Here is a 19,282-nt window from a genome sequence, read left to right on the forward strand (position 1 = left end):
AGAATTAATTTTTTTAATTCTTTTGGACAGGTTCAGCAACAGGTTCACCCAAACCTTTCAGCAAAAGAAGATTCCCTCTACTACATTGAAGAGTTGATACTTCAGCTGCTAAACAAGCTATGCATTGCTCAGCCACGGACTGTCCAAGATGTAGAGGTAAGGTTAGACACTGGGAAACCAAGGGCTTGCTTTACTGAGAGAAACAAAGATATTCTGACCAGTGCAGGTCGGAGTTAAAGCGAGATGAATCTGAAGAGTAGAGCTTGGTGACACTACTTTTCTAAAAGATTATATAGCGTTCAAATTTCATAGAGCATGTTTAATTGGAAATTCCTTTTCTTATACAGTGCTTCAGAATAGAAATGGAGGATCTTTTTTCTTTCAGCGTTGTTTTTGTAAATGCAGAATGCTCTGAAAGATTTTTCTGCTGCTTGAATACACCTTGGACTCGAGAGTGAAAGGAGGCTGTGATTTTTTTCCTGCTCTTTGACATTAATATAGGGAAAAAAATAAATGTTGTAATGAAAGGTTACTGTTGTTAGGCCTGGATTGTGCAGCTGAGGGAATAGAGTTGTATGTTCCTGGAACTTTATTGAACTCACTGGGGCTCTTGTATTATTGCAGCTGTCTGCTTTTGTGTCATCAGTTACAAAATGAGAGCTTTAATGGAGTACGCCTCAGTGTACAGTCTGGAGGGAGACAGTGCTTTCATGTAGCTGTGATCCATTACAGCTTTGCAGAGTATTACTTTTACATCAATCTATATGTCTAGGATTTTCAGCCTAAAACAAAGTGAGGTGTCCTCATCTACTATTCTCAGTGTTCATCCTGGAAATAAAGAAATAAATATTTACAAAATAATTGCCTGAGGAGATTCAGATTTTTATTAGATGCAGTAATCACCCTTTATTCAACATTGAGTCGATTCATTAATTATTAATTGTGGTTTATGATTAATATATTTTGTAATACTGATGCATAAAGATTACAGTATGACTAAATAAAAGTAAAATTTAATAGTCCTCTACTAGCTCTCAGGATTGTTACTACCTTGAGTCTGGATTTGAACCTTAGATGTGAAGTTGAGAAATACCATGTTCTTTCTCCAGTTCCCAGCTGATAAATCTTTCAGTGCACAGGACGATTTGAGATAGCACTGATTATTTTGCCCACTGACTCCATGATTTTCTGCTTCTGAGTCATGAGATGATAAAATATCCTGTGTACATATGAATTAATAGCTTTTTGTTAGGTCGTGTATACGCTCCACAAATTACTGTGTGCAAAGCTGCACACCATACACACAATCTTCTGAGGAGACTGACAGCTCTCCCTGTGCGTATGAATATCACAGCAGACACTAAATCCTGTGTATTGTATTTTAAATATACCTGCCATTTTAAAGCTGTGATCAATAAAACATTGTTGCACTTGGCAATACAACAGTTATTTAACTTAAAAACACAGAGTTCTGTTTAAACAGCAGTAACACGTTCCCCAAAACTTTATTATTCTGTTGATCAATAAATTCAGACTCTTCCAGAGCAGGGGAAGTAGAATTCAATTCAGTGTCAAGGTTTGTTGGTGAGGTTGCACTGCCAGCAGGCATCCGAGAGCCCCAAATGAAGGCTTTTGGCTCTGCTCCTCAGCTGTTTTTAGCTGTTGAGAGAAAACATGAGAGCTGTGATCTCTAAAGTTTATCACGCAGCTATTTACATAACAGCCTGGAGTTAAGGGAACTATTTGTGCATAACGTTAAACGTAAGTATTTGCAAGATCTAAAATCTCGAATTATAAACGTTTTATAAACAGTAAAAGCCCTTCAAATTGTTCCCAAAAGGGCTGGCAACCAGTAAAGTCCTCGTGCACGTGATACTTGTTATTCGTTGAAGGACATCTGAATTCCACATTTTACTCGTGATCTCCTGGTAGCATCTCAAGGAAAGTTTACTTGGTAAAACCAGTCTGTAGCTTCAGGCCGCTGTCCAAGAAAGGTCCCAGCGCGTTTGCCTGGCACAGGCGGCTGACACGGACAGCTGAATGTGGAAAGGCCAAGTGCAGATACTAAAAAGCTGCCGCTAGGCCCCCTGTGAAATGTCAGAATACATGCAAAAATCTTTTTCTCAAAGGGAGACATAGATTTCACCATCTTTCTCGAATCATTCTGTAGCTAACCTATAATGGAGCCATGGCAGTTGCAGTGTCCTGGAAGACGACTAACTCTTCTTTTGTGTTCGTTATGCAACAGCTGTTTAATTTAATAAATCTGTTTTTCCTGAGTCCCTTAAGAAGCAGTAATCAGCGCTGAGTTTAGACTTGTTCTCGCAGCGTTTCGTTCCTCGGCTCTCAGGGGCTGCTGCTGCAGCAGGAAGCCCAGAGAGTGCTGTGGAAAGCAGGAGTGAGGTTTTGCACGTGTTTAGCTTGGGACTGCTGCCCAAAACAGTTTGTTCTGTTGGGGGAGTCATCTCACCTGTTCCTGTAGCAGGTGGGGAAGTGTGAACCTATATAAAAATGGAAATTGCGTATGGTTTACTGCGGTATTGTGGGCTGTAAACTGCAGCCACTGTGACTGGCCGTGCAGCAGGGAAGTTGTTCTTGTGTGGGCTTGTGGAGTCCAAAGTGCTCCAGCCAGCCTCTTTCATGAATCATGAACTCGTACCTGCACTTGCTTTTCACTTCTGCCATAAACTTCATCTGATACAGGGCAAGTTACGTTCTGGACTTTTACGAAATAGGAACAATAAAAACTTGCTTTCTTCAGTTAGATTGTGAGCTGTTTAGTACTTCCTCATGTTGTTTGTATTTTGGGCTCCTGGTCTCTGCTGAGGTTTCTTGCAGCTCTTGTTCGTTGTGCTCAGGGAAGGGAAGTTTGGGATTACTGCAAGGAGTGAAGCTGAGTTGGGTAAGAAGGAGAGAATACTTAGGAAAACGTGTTGCAAACTCTGAGGAGGAGGATAATTGGCTGTACTGCAGGGGAAGTAATTTGTTGTTTTGTTTTTTTAACTTCTCTTTGATTATTGTGGTTAATCTAATTGTGTTCTTTATGTTTGGACAGGAGCGCGTTCAAAAGACATTTCCTCACCCGATAGACAAGTGGGCGATTGCTGATGCGCAGTCTGCTATAGAGAAACGAAAAAGAAGAAACCCTCTCCTGCTACCTGTGGACAAAATACATCCATTATTAAAGGTACTTAAAGCAACAACCTGATGACTGCTGCTTCTGCCCACCACACAACCCCAGCTGTATTATTGCCCTCCAGCGTAACCTTTAGATATTTCTTTAATTTGTGTGAAATTAGGTAAGTTTCTTGTATTGGCCAAAAGAATAAATAGTCACCATAAAACCGGACAAATATATTGTAGTGTGTAATAAATCTAGATCCCTGAATTCATCATGTTCTAGACATTGGCTTGTTAACACGTTACTCTACTTTGAAATCTGACTAGTTAGTTTTTAACATAAATAAAACCCCAAACCAAGCACCTTACCTATTTCAGTAGCACTGTTTTGATGCTTTATTTGTTTCAAAATGCTGCAGAAGCCAAAATAGAAGTGAGAACATTTAGACACCGTTCCCTGTATACTGTCAACTAAGACGTGTATCAATGTCCTTACTGTTAAAAGTCACTGATACCTTGCTTTTAAAATCCGTAGATCTGCAAAGGTGTAACAAAAGACCAAATACTGACTTTATCGTTGGTGGGTTTTGAGGAGAGTGGCCATCTCAGTTTTCAGATGTCAAGTCAATTATAACAGGTGTAGAGCTCCTTACTCCCAGCCAAGATTTAGTGTCACACAATAAGTGTCTACTCATATTGTGCCCATGATAAAACAATACTCTGAGTGCTGAATCCATTTTAGATCTGTGCTGAATCAATAGATTCAAGCCGATTCAAACATTGCTCTTTCTTTGGTATTTCTTTTTCTGTTTATTTTGCTTGTGGTTCATAGCTTAAAAAATGCTTTTCTCCAGTGGTGGCATTATTGAGCAGAGTTTCCAGCTGCATTGAGAAAACATTATTCAAGCGTAAGCAGAAATCAAAGCACTCTTTCAGGCGTAGTCCCTGTGCTCTTACATACGTCTCAGTTTGTGACAGTAATGAGATGGGAGGAGAAGTTAGGAAAGAAAACAGCATTTACCAAGACCTTTCCAGACAACATTGGCTTTCTTTTGTGAAGTCTGCATTAGAAGTGTGTGGATGTAGATATAGAACCTGTTTCTTAAGAAGATGCATCCAGAAATGGTAAGAATGATGCTAGCATGAATTTAGTCCTGAATGGTCCTGTCACAAATATGAGATTGTGTGTTGCATGCTGTGTGGAACATGGAACATGCATCACAAGAAGAAAGTGTAACATTCATCCTGTTTGGTTTTGTTGTTGTTGTTTTTTTCCTGTGCAGACATTAAACTTTTCCATCAAAACCAATTCAAAATGAAGCATGCTCTTTTTAGAAGAGTCCAGATTTGGGCCACAGTCCTGCAATAGCCATAGATGTAGGCTAAAATTTAAGTACAAAACTGGTTCCAGTGAAGTCCCTTCCTTGAAGGAACACTATTTTTAGGCCTGTCATTTTTAGGGGAAGGTTTATTGTAAGTTCTGTAGCTTTTCATCTGGTCAGTATATGGCAAAATAGCACAAGGAAGTGTTTGCAAGCATTTCCTTTGTGGCTGTTTGATGTCCTTTGTCCTTGCTATTACATTGCTGTAAATCAGCGACACAGACAAGATCAATTCCAGTAGAAAACCAAATGTGTTAATTGTCACTCCATATGAATTTTTTGAATAAATAGCGTTTTTCCCCTTGTTTTCAATTTGCAGGAGGTCCTAGGTTATAAAGTAGATTACCATGTCTCTCTGTATATTGTGGCTGTCTTAGAATACATCTCAGCTGACATTTTAAAGCTGGCTGGAAACTATGTCTTCAATATACGACACTTTGAGATCTCCCAGCAGGACATTAAAGTATCAATGTGTGCCGATAAGGTAAGGAGTGGGTAGGGTAGTCTTGGACAGATAGATACTGAAGGTGATTTTTTTAGAGGATGCCTCTGAAGTAAGATAGGAGGGAGACTTACTCAAATGCAGAAGCTTCTCTCTGAATTTGTGCCAGACCTGTCATGGTAAAGACTTAAGGTTAATGTAAGCCTGCTTTGGAACAGTAATACTTCTTATAAAGCAATATAAGGACAGAAAACGTTGTCCTTTATTTCCCAGCTCTGTAACTGTCCTCCTGATGTCGCTTTGTCATGACAGCTCTTTCCTTCTTTATAATACAGAAAAGACCTTTAGTTTTCTATCCTCATTAATATGAGAAACATTTTTGTTGAATTTTATCTTCATCAGGAGGGTTTTGTCAAAAGCTTATGCAAGATGCCTTGTTTTCAAAGTTCGTTCTGCATGAATTCTAACTTGTTTTCTAGGTCGTACTAACTTATAAAGGGGAAAATGGCTTTGGCATCTGTTCCAGCCTTCTGCTGCCAAAGTTTAAATATTACTCCTTTGTGAAAGTGATCACAGAAAGTATTGTATTAAAAACTCAAAGGATTTCTCTGAACACATTGAAATAGCTGAGCTTGATCCAAGTGTAAAAATCAGGCTTGCATGTAATTTTTTTAATTTCTTTGCTAGGTTTTGATGGATATGTTTGATCAGGATGACATCGGCTTGGTTTCTCTCTGTGAAGACGAGCCCTCTTCTTCTGGGGAACTCAACTACTACGACCTAGTGAGAAACGAAATTGCAGAAGAAAGGCAATATCTGCGGGAGCTGAATCTGATAATAAAAGTATTTCGGGAAGCTTTCCTATCTAACAGAAAATTGTTCACACCTAATGTAAGTCCGTAATAGGTTATTGATGTGCAATGCTAGTTTCTCCATTAGCAGCCATAACATATCAATTTTACATTAACTGCATTGGAGGTAAAATTGAATTTGATTTATTGTATGTCAGTGCATAACAAGCGGTCACTGTATATGAAATAAAAGGGAGGAATTGCCATTAAGAGTATGAAGAGTACTGCTCTCAGAGTGAAGCGTGATGGACAGGATTCCTGGCTGGATGCCAGCGATAGCTGGTGCCCTTTGGTCATGTATGTAATAGTTAACTTCTGCTTAACACAAAAATTATCTACCTGCATGTACGGTGAATGCAGACGAATGCTTGAATTGGCATTTGAAGTCTATTCCAGGGCCCCCTATCTGCAGAAACTGCAAATAAAGCAGCCCTTGGCTCCAGATTCTCTAGCATGTGACTGACTGTAAAGGAAATCTCTATTTGATTTATGGTTCAAGTACTTGATAATTGACTGAAATTATATTTGTGGCAAATTTTGTTTTCAGGATGCTAGAGTCTTAAAGGAGAAGCACAGCTCTTGTAGGAGAAGTAATAGTAATGAGAGATTGGTGAACCCTTCATGTGGGAGGGAGGAAGGAGAAGGGGACCAGGCCAGCAAAACCTGAACTGGGATTCTTAAGTGATACCAGAAGGTTAAAAAGAGAGGCAGCAGAAGACGTTCTCATTATTTCTGAGCATGGAGGTCCCTCGGTAGCTGATGGGACATCAGAGAATTGTGCAAATGTGGGGAGAGAATTCAAATAAAGAAGATAGGGGGAGAAGGGAGTGATGTTTGGGAATTGAGGAATATTCTTTGTTACGTGGGAATGGGTATGAAAGACTGAGATTGCTGGTTCCCATGAAGAGCTTGCCATGGTCTTGCAACTAGCAGGACGAAGAAAGCTGCAGGGTTAGGTAGGGGCAGAGAAGGCTTTTGAGAAATGTTTTTCAGAGGGGTCAGAAGAAGAATGAGAGCTGTTGGAAGAGATCGCATAGTTGCGTGCCTTTGTGGTGTGTGAATCTGAAAAGTCTAAAAGCAGGCTTTGTAAAAAGAAACAGCCAGCTCAGCTCCTCTGTACCCAGGTAGTGTTTTTGCTGAAGTAGCCCAGTGCTGCTTTAGTTTTACCTGTCCTCTTGAGGCTCTGACCTTGGAGCTGCTTTAAGTTGCCTCCTTCCTGTTGTGTTCTGAGACAAGAATCATCAGGGGGGAAAATTACAGCTGTGAATTGTGGCTGAAAAGGCCGGACATTTCTGTCCAAAGCTCGGAGCAGACTGTACCAAGACTGCTGCCCTTCCAGCCTTGGAAGGAAGGTGTACTTTCTTTTGCTGGGGTGAGAATTGTGCAAGGCTGGATGTGCCCAGACAAGCCTGCTGGGCTGGGGAGGCCACGTAATTTGACTTTCTTCTAGCTCTTCTCCACTTACCTCTTGGTTCAGACTTCCTAAAAAATGCTGTGGTATTTACATAAACAAAATGCGTGATTCTAAACACTACTAAGATACATTTCACGTTTGCAGGATATTGATGTGGTATTCAGCAACATTTCAGATATTCATGAGTTGACAGTGAAGCTTTTGGGATTGATTGAGGATACTGTAGAAATGACTGATGAAAGCAGTCCTCATCCTCTGGCTGGCAGCTGCTTTGAGGATCTTGCAGAGGTAAGGGGTTTGCTTTGCTTTGCTTTTAATGTTGTGGTTTGGTTTTGTTGCCTCTTTATTTCTTAGTAAAGTTTTGGTCATGACTCTAATATCTCCAGTAAGTTTATGGCTGTAATTAGTTCTCTTAATAGGCTCTGAACAGAGATCTTCGTTACTTATTCTTTAACAGGTAAGCTAAAGTGTATTTTCAGCCTGTCACAGAAACTGTATGAAGCACGTGAGCACAAAACTAAAATCTTACTTTGGAGTGGGAATTAATTGCTACAATCCTGTAGGGATGTGGTTTTGAAAAGCAATTACCTGGGATTGCTTACTGGAAGAAGGTGGTACATTGATTTCTGTAGGCTTTAGTGTCAGGCCCAGTGCTACCCAAAAACTGTTGACGTTGTAAGATGACTTGAGTTACTCAGACAAATGCGTTGTTATACATCTGGAGTAGGAAACGTCCTTGCAAAGCAATGACTCTTGGAGGGAATGAACTATAAAAACAGACAAGCAATTAAGCAGGTTATTTACTGTTCAGTATTATAGCAAAAGTGCTACTGATACCCATTGGCATATAGCTATTAAAGAGTAGGGATTAAGGGGAGAGAGGCTGCACATGGAATTCTTGTGGCTCATACTGGAACATTATTAACAGTTCTTTTGTCAGCTTTGTGTGTTTTGTTTTTGTTCTAATGGGGCTTTCAAATACTGGAAGGACTGCAGAAGAGAGTCACAGAAGTAGTTTTAGAGAAAGAAATAGACTAAGATAGAGCTCATATTAGTCAAACAATATGAGATAGGTATACAGGTACCTTCACGACCTTAAAATTGAGTACAAAATTGCTCTGGAATTTATCATGGAGGGGCACAGCAAAAGGCAGTACCTGGAAGGCAACAGGACAGTTCAGGTTAGAAATATGCCACACCTGTTTAACTGTCAGGGGAACTAACTCTTGGAATAAATAACCAAGGTGGGTGTGGATTGGATTTTTTTCCGCCTCTGGACATGTTTAAATGAGAGGTGGGGTGAGCCCAGTTTTTTGAACCAAAGTGTTAGGGTAACCATGTAAACCATGTGGACTGTGTTACAGAGGAAGTCAAATGAGATGTTCTGGCCTGACAGATTATCTCAGACGAATCACACAGTGAATGTGAAGTTTATGGTTTTATCTTAAAAGTACTATGTTTAAGTAAACGAGAACCTGTAACTTCTCTATTTCATTTTTAAGTACATCTGATTTTTAGAGTCGGAGTGCATGAACCCACCAGTGCCATCTGGAAAAGAATTACATTCTTGTAGGCGTAAGGAATACACGTCCTTCAGCCCATGTGCTGCTCATGTAGGAATATACTACAAAGATCAAGTTTTGCTGTCTTTAGTTCAATTAGCCACTCACGAGATCTATCAGTAGAAAAGTGTGGTTGAATAAGTCTTAGCTCTTAAAATGTTAAAGCATAATTGCTTATGCAATGAGAGGGAAAAACACTTGAACAACAAATTAAAGTAGCTATTATATAAAATTAAAAAAAAAAAGACTTAAAGTTTGAAATAGTACAGCACAATCCCAGAAAACATACATATCGCAGTTTATTGCAAAAGCTATTCTTCGGCATCCTGTGCTTTAAAGGAAACAAATTATTTCAAATGAGTAAAAATCTGGCTTGCTTTTTATTAACTGAAAGACTTCAATAGGTGATGAAGAACATTATTCTTCAAACCTACTTTTTATGCAGTTTGTAAGTTTGAATGGAATAATTGAATTAATGCAGAAAAAGACATACTTAATTGTTCATTTTAATCATCTCACGGGTCTAGATCATCTTTCTGTGGATATGTGTAAAAGGGATCATTAAAGAGAGATTGGAAAACGAACTGTTTATTTGCTCTGCCTATCTTACTGCCAGGCTTGTTTGCTTAGTGTTTCCATTATAAAGGTCCTTCAACTTGTTTGGAAGGATAATTAAAAACAAACAGCCCTTGTGAGCTGGAATTTTCCTGCTTTGTCTGTTTTTTCTGCATCAGTCCTCTGGAAAGCTTTAACCATAAATATTATGGTGTTTTTGAGATAGGGAAGTATGGGGAAAATAAGTTTTCCCTGGCGTGAAACAAATTCAAAAACTTGATGCCTGACGCACATGAGTGGGACATGGATATTTGCTAAATATGTGGGTAAACACATTTTTTTTTTAGCTTGGCGCTAACCTTTACAATTCTCACTAACACAATATGTTTTTAACGATTGCCTTAGATAATCTCATCAGTGTCCTTCAGTTGGTGGCAGGAGAACGGCAGGAGTGAGGGCAGAGTGTCTTTGTGCCTATTTTGAAGTGGTCTTCAGAAGGCAGCTAACAAAGCAAGGTTATTATCAGTAGATGGTAAATTTGTTATGCTGGTATTTGCATTTTCGTAGAGATGTTTTAGGTATCCACAAAGTGAAAAAGACGCCAGCAGCTGCACTACAGCAAAAGGAGCTGAGAAGTACAAACACCAGCCCAGAACTGTGTGCTGCGTTAAGGTAGTTTCTATAGGCATCAGGTTAATGTCTCCGTAGTTCAGTAGGTTTTGTGAAACTGCAAACATAAAAACCATGTGTTTTTTTTTTCTGATTGTTCTCTTGGGGAAGATAGCTAATGCAGTTTGGTTCAACCTCGTGCTCAAAAAACAAAACCAAAAATTTGAAATATTGATTAAAGTCTGAGCGGAAGAAACTGAAAACACTTCTAAAATGCAGTAAAAGGTAGTAAAGGCACATCACAAATGTGTTGGTCTGGCTCCCCCAGTAGATGTGCATGCGAGATTACATTTTGAGCAGTTCCAGCTCTACACTGTGCTTGTGTCCAGTGGCACAGAGGAGAGAGCCAGCCCGTGGAGCAGCTGCAGCCATCTGTGTCCCTGCCAGCTGCCTCTGGATGCAGCCGAGCCCATACCCACGGATGATTTAATGCTTCTGCGGAGGCTTATATTCATTTTTTGTCATGGCTGGTATGGAAAAGAGAAGCCGTGTCTGCAGTGTTGCCTTCCTCATCTTTAATTTGGATGTTGTCAAAAAAGACCCCTGTGTCCCATGCCTGTAGGTAGCGGGCAGGAGTGTAATGTCGCCAAAAGAGCAGGCTGTAAGCGGCATTCAGACTGCTCAGGAAAATCAGCCTGCTCATGTAGTGTCTCCTCGTTCCTCAGCAGCTGCTGCTGCTGCTGATCTGCCAAATCTTTTTTTCCCCACCACGAGATGCAGCCTAATGCGAATGGACAGTAATGAGTAGAATTTGACGATGACGCCTGAGAGCGAGGATTAGAATTTGCATGTGAAAAGAGAGTGCGTTCTTTGCTTCTCCTTCCCCAAAAGAGTTGAATCATAGCTGCCCATGAGTAAAGTAGGAAATCCCCTGTGCCCCCGGCACATGTAAGACTCTAGACTTCACCTGAACGTTCAAATGAGCCTTTGTGGTGCTTGGTGCTCCCAAATTCTACTTCTGTTAGGGGGAAAGAGGGATGTGCTCATTCTGGGCGTGGTGCCATCAGCAGAGACTAACTCCGTGATTCACGAGTGATTCAGCCCAGTGAATCTGCAGGCTCAGGAACAGCCTGGCGGGCTTTGGAGCAGGTGATCTGTGGGCAGTCATAAATTAGTCCTGCAGAGATTCATGTCAAGTCAGGCTTTCGTCCCATCCTGCTGCAGTTGGTATTCCAGAATCGCAGCCACGTGCCCCCGTCCAGAGTCGTGATTTCTGCACCTGGAACTGCCGGGGTCATCCTGCATCCTCGGTGTCACCCTGCGCAGACTCCTGAGTGTATCCCATGGCTCGTGGAGGAGATCTTCCATCTGGAAGCTTTGGAGGCTTTATTTTATCACATCCTGACTGTACTGTGTTGGAATTGATGGGACTGTATTTGAACTCCCTTAAGATCTCTCTTGTTTTCTAGTAATCTTTTGGACGTACTGCTCAACCTACTCTTGCTTCTCCGTCCTTTTCCCAAGAGCCAAATAACATGCTTCTCTACGGGCCAAATAGGGTTAGCCCCCCAAAACTCATTTCACCCCTCTTAGAGGACTTTACCCTGAGACTCTTGCAGGCTTGTTACTTTGTGCCAGTGAGATATTTTCCCTGCTTTACAACATGGCCAGAGGAGTGTGCAGAAGACTGGTGTTTACAACAGGCCTTAACAGTCCTTAAGCGATGTATTCTGAAATGGAGGTGGTACAACAATGCCTCCTTGTGACAGTGTCCAAAGTTCATCTGAATTGTCACTTCACCTTCACTTCTTTCCAAATTGTCGTTTCTTACTGACAGAGGGGAGGTAAATTAACAGTTCTTTGTGAAACGTGGGTGGACTGAAAGCAAGAACTCTTCGTGGTTCCTGCTGTTTCAGTAAAACTGTTTGTATTTGTGATAAGTATGGTAAGGTTGACAAATGCTGAGAAAATGCTTTGTACATTTACAATTTAGCAGTAAAAGAGATGTGTGGCTTAATGAATATTTTTGTTTTGCAAAATGGATCTTTTGAAAAGTTCTACATGTCTATCAGCGTATTCACAGAAAGAACTGTGCCAACAGGGCCAGAAGTATGTTGCATTCTTCTTGTATGTATATAATTCTCTGCCTTTATTTAGGAGCAAGCCTTTGATCCATATGAGACCTTGTCCCAGGATATTCTCTCTCCACAATTTCATGAGCATTTTAATAACTTAATGGCAAAACCTGCTGTTGCCCTTCACTTTCAGGTAAGTGCAAATGAGAAATACTGAATTGATTTGGTTCTCAGGTTTTGAAGGTTTGGATTCTCTTGGTTTTGAATAGAGGGGGTAACCTTTCATACCTGCTGTTTCTATTTCTGTTTTGCCTTTTAACATCAAGCACAGGCATCAAGGAGCAGCATTTGCATTTTCTTCCTTGCATATCCCAGGTCCACACATTTGGCATTGAGATTGAGGCTGACAGTTTTTCCAAGAAAACTGTAGAAATCATTTCTTTAATAGGACTACCCAGCAAGATCATCTGTGATGATTTTTTCATTGTTATTTTTTATTTTTAATCTCTGCCAACTTGGCAAATCTATTAAAGGTTGCTGCTGTTCAGAAGCAAGCTGAGCTTGTGTTCAGTAGAGTACTTAGAGAAGCTGCAGAGTGTGCGTTCAATCACTGGGGCTCCCAGCTAAACCCATTACAGTAGCACTTAGTTTGTATGGTTTACTGGGACCTGCATCTCTGAGAGCCCAAATTCCTCTTCAGAGTGTTTCCAGCTCTGAGTGCTTGGTAAGCTGCCTCTGAAATATTACTTGGTGAATGAAGTAAGGCCCTCTATCCATCTCCCTAGCAAATTTAAAGCTCCAAACCATATTCCAGTTTAAATTGGTAATCGAGTTATTTGACAGTGAGTCTGGACTCCTCTCTGACTCTCCGTACCATAGGAAGGTTTGGGCTTTCCTAGGAGTGTTCCTCCACCCTTCCCCAAGCTCTGAAGTAAAGGCAGAGATCCAGGCTCCGGGCTGTGGACATGTAGGAGCTGTCTCTGGCAATTGCAGAGAGATGCAGCCAGAACTTTTAAACAGGGGGAGGGCTCATTTCCAAAATGGAGATCAGGTAATTAGGTTTCTGTTTGGTATGGAAGAGGGCAAGGATTTCACCGTCAGCTGGAAAATGTCTCTTCGTCTTGCGACCTGAATTACTGTGTTAGTTAACTGCTGGGAAGGGGAAAGGATTTCTGATGCATTTTCTAACTCATAAACTTGTGATATCTCAGCTTCAGAGGAAGGGGAGATAGTAACATTAATGTCTTCAGTGATGATACACCATATTTCTGCGGTATATTGGATATAAATAGCAGCACAGCATACCTAATTCAGAGGAGGGATAATTAGAGGGAAGTTGGTGGCAAGTATAGGAGTCCTGGCTGTTCTTGAACATTCCAGTGTTTTCTTTAAATTCTGCAGCAAACTGTGGCCCACAGTGAAACGTGTTGTTTTGGAAGTGGGTACGAACATTGTTCTTCATTCTGGGATGTGTCTGGAATCACGGGGGCAGCTTAGCCATAGATAGTGCGTTATTTTTAGGTGTTGTCACCTTGAACTGTTGTTATTGAGTGCTGCAAACTGCTGAGATACAAAGGTATCTAAGGATTGCGATACGACCATCTTGTGTACCAAAAGGTTCTTATAAAAAGAATTGTGGTTAACTTGGTCATCTGTCTGACATATTTGCTTTGCTGCTTCTGGCAAAAATGTAAACCGTTCGGCTGGTTACCTCTTTGAACAGCAAGATTGTGCCAGCATTTGGGGGGGGTTCTCAGAGCCGCGGGCTTGCCAGTGAGCGTGCATTAAAATCCACCCTAAGCTGCTGATAGAAAAAAGTGCTTGCATTATCTGCAGAAGGGTGTTCACAGGTTCTGTTGCTTGATGTCAGAGCATTTTTTTGTCTCTGAATTTTGCAGGGAGTCTCATTAGACAGATGATTCTGCAAAATTCCTTGCTTGTAAGCATAGAGTAATGTAGATCGTGACGCCCTGGATCTGTTAGCCCAAGCATCTTGCTCTAAGCAGGGCTAACTTCAGAATGTGACCAGGGTGCTCAGGGCTTTGTCCAGCCCTGTTTTGAGTATGTCACTGGAAGTAATCCTGTTTGTTTTTCCTTTTAAGTCTACTGCTGAAGGGTTTAAAGAAGCTGTACGATACGTCCTCCCACGACTCATGCTCATCCCAGTCTATCATTGTTTGCACTACTTTGAGTTACTACAGGTAAGTGAAGCCACAGCCTTCCTTCCTGCTAAAAACCTTTCTTTATGTGGACAATCTGAGCTTTTAGATAGGCAATTAGATTTTACTTACTGCTGCTGAAAATCGAAAGGTATAACAAACATTAATTCGACGTCAGGGTATGTCTGAAAAGTAAATTCATGTGAAAAATCATCAAAAGCACCTCTTGTTCTGTTATGAATATTTGAAGTAGTTATATATTTTATTCAGTTAAACCTTTATTGAATGTGAGTTCTAATATAGTTTAAAATGTAATACGCATATATTTTAATTCCGTCTTTCCTTGAGTTCTGCATTTTATGCCCATTCAGTAAAAGCTAAGCATGATTCAGAAAAGAATTCTCAGTGCCAAGTCACACTACAGTTGTAGCTCAGCTGATCTTAGTGGGGCTGGGGTGGTGGGGAGCACTTCCTTTCAGCAGGGAATAATCTGTTCTTGATGTTAAACCATTTGTCTTGAGTCCTAAACTGAAGAGATACTGCAAAAAATAGCATTTTTCATGGTGTACCACACTTTCTCCATGATAAGGAAGGATGAAAATAAGTGATAATACTTTCTTATTTCGTATCTTCCAAGAAATGGTACTGATGAAATATGCAGGCGTTATGGAATTCTGATTTAGCTGATAAAAAATTATTCCTCTAGGATGTATTTTGGGGGTCTTACCATACGAATTGTTTACATTGGCATCCAGTCTGTATGAGCTGTTCTGCCTGTAAAGGCATTACTTAAATTAGCATAGCCTTGCTTGGTCCGACCACATATCACTTGCACTTATTTTATTCTGATGTGCAAGGTAGTTCACATCAGTAGATATTTCCCCTGGGTATAACAGCTAAAAGCCAAAAAGTAACTAAGCGTGTATCTTTTTTGCTTACAAGCAAATGTTTCTGCAGTGAGTTATGAGATCAGAGGCTAGCAGTCAGCAGAAATTTAACATCCGAGATCTATAATAATCATTCTTGAATAAGAAAAAGCACCCTTGCTGTAGAAAATGTAGTATCTTGAAAAATACTTAGGTCAGAGCTTTTTGAAGTAGTTGAGGATAATGTAAAAAAGAAAGTTTCTGTTTGCCCTATTGTGTTGGGAAAGTTTGTAATACGAATAAGGTTAAGTGAATTATTAACTAAATGGGATATACTCAGATTAAATGGATGAAATATCCTGTGGCTATAGCTGACATTTCGTTAATAGCTTCAGAAATTAAACTTTTTTTTTAAAGTTCTCAATGTAAAAAGCAATGTTAGCAGTGTTTCGCAGCTCTTAACTGTTCTAAGGTCTGCCTTCGTATTTCAGAGGATTTACTTGAATGAAGGAAGAATAGGAAACTTTGCAACCTAGAACATCTGTAATGCAATGTAAAATCTTCTCAGAAGTAAAGAAACTCATAGCAGAAAAAATAACAGTTGGCTTGAGGCTAGTTTGTGATTAATACCTAACATGTATTCTTTTTTTTTACCCTCCAAAATACTGGTCATTTAATGTGAGCCATGAACCAGACGTCTGCAATGTATGGATTTACCAGTATCAGGTAGAAAGTTTTAAATCCAAGTGACTTCAACAATTTTTAAATCTGCAAGTGTTTCTGTTGATACTCAGCTTAGAAAAAAGTTAACAAAGCTTAAAAAAAAATCCCTCTGTCAGTGAACTTTTATGCAGATTACTGCACCATCTATATTGAGAACAGAATATTTAAATTCCCATAGTTTTAATATTTGCCTTCATAAAACTTGTGTTTCTGTGAGGAGAGCTTCAAAAAGAAAATAAACACAGAGCAAAGACCTAAAGGATGACAGCAGAAGCACAGCGCAGTCCTGCGAGCCTTGCTGTGAACACTTACAGCTTCGTAACTACATCTCCTTTTCAAAATAGTGCAACTTCCCTTTCCGTCAGGGTCAGTTGCATATGATAAGTCTCTGGAACTTCTTAAAATGTTGTTCTTTCATGTTTCAGTGACACAATTAGTTCAGTGACCTGTATTATGCTGAAGGTCAGGCTAATGTTTGACCCATTGTGTCTTAAAGCTGGGAATGAGAGTGCCTCGGTATGAAATTAAAGACTGAAATCAGGAGCCCCAGCTTTGGGAGGATCGAAGCATTTACCTGATTTTACAAGCTCTGTGGTGTTTGCCTGCTCTTCAGGGAAATGATAACATGCATGGCTTACCAGTCAGTGTTTTGTTTCGAGTGTTTTGTAATTTGTTTTCAAATTTAAGATTAAATGCTTAGCATACAAACTTGTTAGCTTTTTTGTCAGTGACAGGAAAGGGTGGTTACTATTTCTGTTTTAAACCATTGCACAGAGAGGACAATTCATTTTTGATAGCCTGTCTTAAGTTTGCAATGCTGTAAGAGTTTTCTGTCTCATGGGAGGCTCTGAGTCTGCTCATATCTCCGGCTAATATCGACGGGATCAGCTTATAAATGCACGTTCTTAAAATTGCCTGAGGTCTTTGAGGAATAATCTGGAGGTAGTAGAAAAAGTTTTATTGTTTCTTTTAATTGTTTTTACCTTCGTTACAAAACAACAGGATTCTGCATGAAAGGTAATTAGCCAATGGTTTGTTGTTGGTTTTTTTTTTAGCTGGGGCATTCTGGTAGTGAAAATGATGAAATTTGACCTTTATCCAAAGTGTACAAGTAATCATAATTACTGAACCTTTTGTTGGGATCACTGCAGTTGCAGGTTTAAAATCTGAACTTCATGTTGTATTTTGAAGACATCCTAAATCTACAGCAGTGATTCTTAAAAAGCAGAGTGTTTTTGGGGATAGAGAAAGCATTTATTCAACAGTATTAGTATGTCATAAAGTATGGGTGACTGCTTCTCTGTTGCCATTGTATTTGGCTCTAGGAACCTTGGCTGAAAAAGAACTGGCAAAAATGGAAGCAGAAAAGGAACAAATACTCACATAGACTATTTTCCTGGCTTCAGCAGAGAGAAAAGCTAAGTTCACTAGCTTTCTTTAGGAGCAACAGTCTCAAAAAAAAAAAAAAAAAAAAAAAAAAAACCTAAAAACCCCAAAGCTACTGAATTGGGAGGTAAATAAAATAATGAATGATTTACAGAAGTGCAGGCCCTGGTGTTTGCTCTTTTGCAAAACAGGGGAACTAAAATGGGTGAAATTAAAGTTTGAAAAGCTTGAAAATTCCTTCAGGCAGAACAACTTTGTCCTTCGCAAAAGCCTGTATGTGCGGCTGTTTCATGCAAAATCTGCATCATAGTCCTTTCATAGTCCTTTCCATATCGAATTCCTCCGGTTTGTCTGCTCTTGGGTAGCAGCAATAGAGAGGTCTCTATTCTCCAGAAATACTCCAGGAAATAGCCTTTGAACACCCTGCTGTCACTTTTCTTTAATGACGTTGATTGCTTGTTCAAGCAATGACAGAAGACAAACCTTACCTTGGATTGTTTCGCAACGAGCAATTGTAGCGAAGGTTGAAGGAAGTCACACTAAGGAAATGTCTTGAAGAAAAATACCTGGTAGTGATCAAAAAATGTTAGCTCTTGCAAACAGGTAACAAATGCACTCTGGCTGTGACATCTTTAATTAATTATCAGAGCATTCTGTGTTTCAAATCACTATGCTTGATACCTGGGAGGACAGACACCTGAATGCTGGCAGTGTAGAGAAGCGCTCGGTGTTTCATCAGTCTTTCAAGCTCCAGTAATGTTTTCATAAACGTCTGTCAATACAAGAGTTCCAGGAAACATTACTCAGTAAATGCAGTGGGAAGGACTCGAGGGGTCACACAGTCTATCTAAGTCCTGAACAAGGTGCGAGATAGATGAATCTTTAAATACCTGAAAATCAGCAGTTCAAGTCTGTGCTCAAGTCCAGGATGGCTTTCCTTTATTGACTATAGAGCATACAGCCTCCCTTCTTTGGGAGATTGCCCCTAATTCATGCGTGTGACTCACTATGTAGTTATCAGGCAACCCAAAGTATATGAAATTCTGCCTTTTGATCTTTTCCACTGTTACCTAATTGCTGACAGAGACAGAAACCCTGGCCAGTATGCTACAGGATCATCATGGCATTATTTCTTTAACGAATACCGTGCTTCATTACTGTTTTCTCTCTGTTTTCTGTATAATAAAAAATTGAATAGTTAATACTCTCAATTTGTCTGGTATTCTTAAATATATCTGATGGAAGCAGGACCCCTTTTTCCCTTTTCCTGTAGATTTATATATTTTCTCTGTCTAGCAAATACTGCACTTTTTTAATCTGCTGTTTAGTCAGAAAGATGCTCGATAAGAACAGGCATTTGGAAAAGCAGATGTTGGTCAAGTGATTACAGAGAATGAGCTTCAGGTAGTCCGCCTGATCTTCAGGAATCTATTTGTTACGGTGTAGAAATGGATTAGATTACTAGACAAGTGGGTTTTTTTCAAGACCAACAACAATAAAAGTAAAGTATGCCATTTGACATCTGTTAACTCCCAAAGCTCTCACTTCAGAAAGGGTATGGAAAAAATTGTGCTCGGGACATGGGAGGAGGAAGAGTATTTTATCAGGCTCAATAGCTTTCCCCACTTTTAGGATATTGCACTTTTCAAGCCATTTTTATGTTCTTTGCATTTCTAGGGCAGATACAAAGGAAAAAAAAAAAAGGGTTTCGACAGAGATTGACATCTTATTTTTTTCCCTTCCCTGTACTGTTCCCCAGCTCATAAACTTCCCGGAAATTTTTGGCCATGAAACTCTCATTTCTCTAATATGCAAGATGAAGGTTGTTTGGGCATGTGAAAAATAAACATTTTAGTGATTTAAATTACATGAAGAGAGTGGACCAATCTGGTCAAATCCTGTTCTCTCAATTACTTTTAGAGGAAGCTACATATCCTTGCTGAGGGAACATAGTGGGGAAAGGAAAAGAAGGCTTCTGCCATGCTGAGTGATTGTAAGTAAGAGTTCTCCCGAAGTATGCAGGTAAAACAGAACTTACCCAGAACTGCATGGCATAGTGTCTTGATATTGCCCAGGAAATCAGTTTGCCTGAGTTTTCTTTAAAAAATTCATACAATCTTGAACACGAAAGGGGTTAA

At 39.9% G+C, this 19,282-nt stretch overlaps 1 protein-coding gene across 1 annotated transcript in view; it reads left to right on the top strand.

Moving 5' to 3' along the window:
• SOS2 (SOS Ras/Rho guanine nucleotide exchange factor 2) overlaps positions 1–19,282 on the top strand; it is a 53,538-nt gene that overhangs the window by 11,424 nt on the left and 22,832 nt on the right. The window contains exons 2-8 of the mRNA XM_080592665.1: positions 31–156; positions 3,056–3,187; positions 4,822–4,986; positions 5,632–5,835; positions 7,354–7,497; positions 12,093–12,203; positions 14,113–14,211. Of these exons, the coding sequence (XP_080448791.1) occupies positions 31–156; positions 3,056–3,187; positions 4,822–4,986; positions 5,632–5,835; positions 7,354–7,497; positions 12,093–12,203; positions 14,113–14,211 (981 nt within the window). The remainder of the gene's footprint in view (positions 1–30; positions 157–3,055; positions 3,188–4,821; positions 4,987–5,631; positions 5,836–7,353; positions 7,498–12,092; positions 12,204–14,112; positions 14,212–19,282) is intronic.

This window comes from Anser brachyrhynchus (assembly GCF_964034855.1).
Source record: "Anser brachyrhynchus genome assembly, chromosome: 5".
NCBI classification, from domain to species: Eukaryota; Metazoa; Chordata; class Aves; order Anseriformes; family Anatidae; genus Anser; species Anser brachyrhynchus.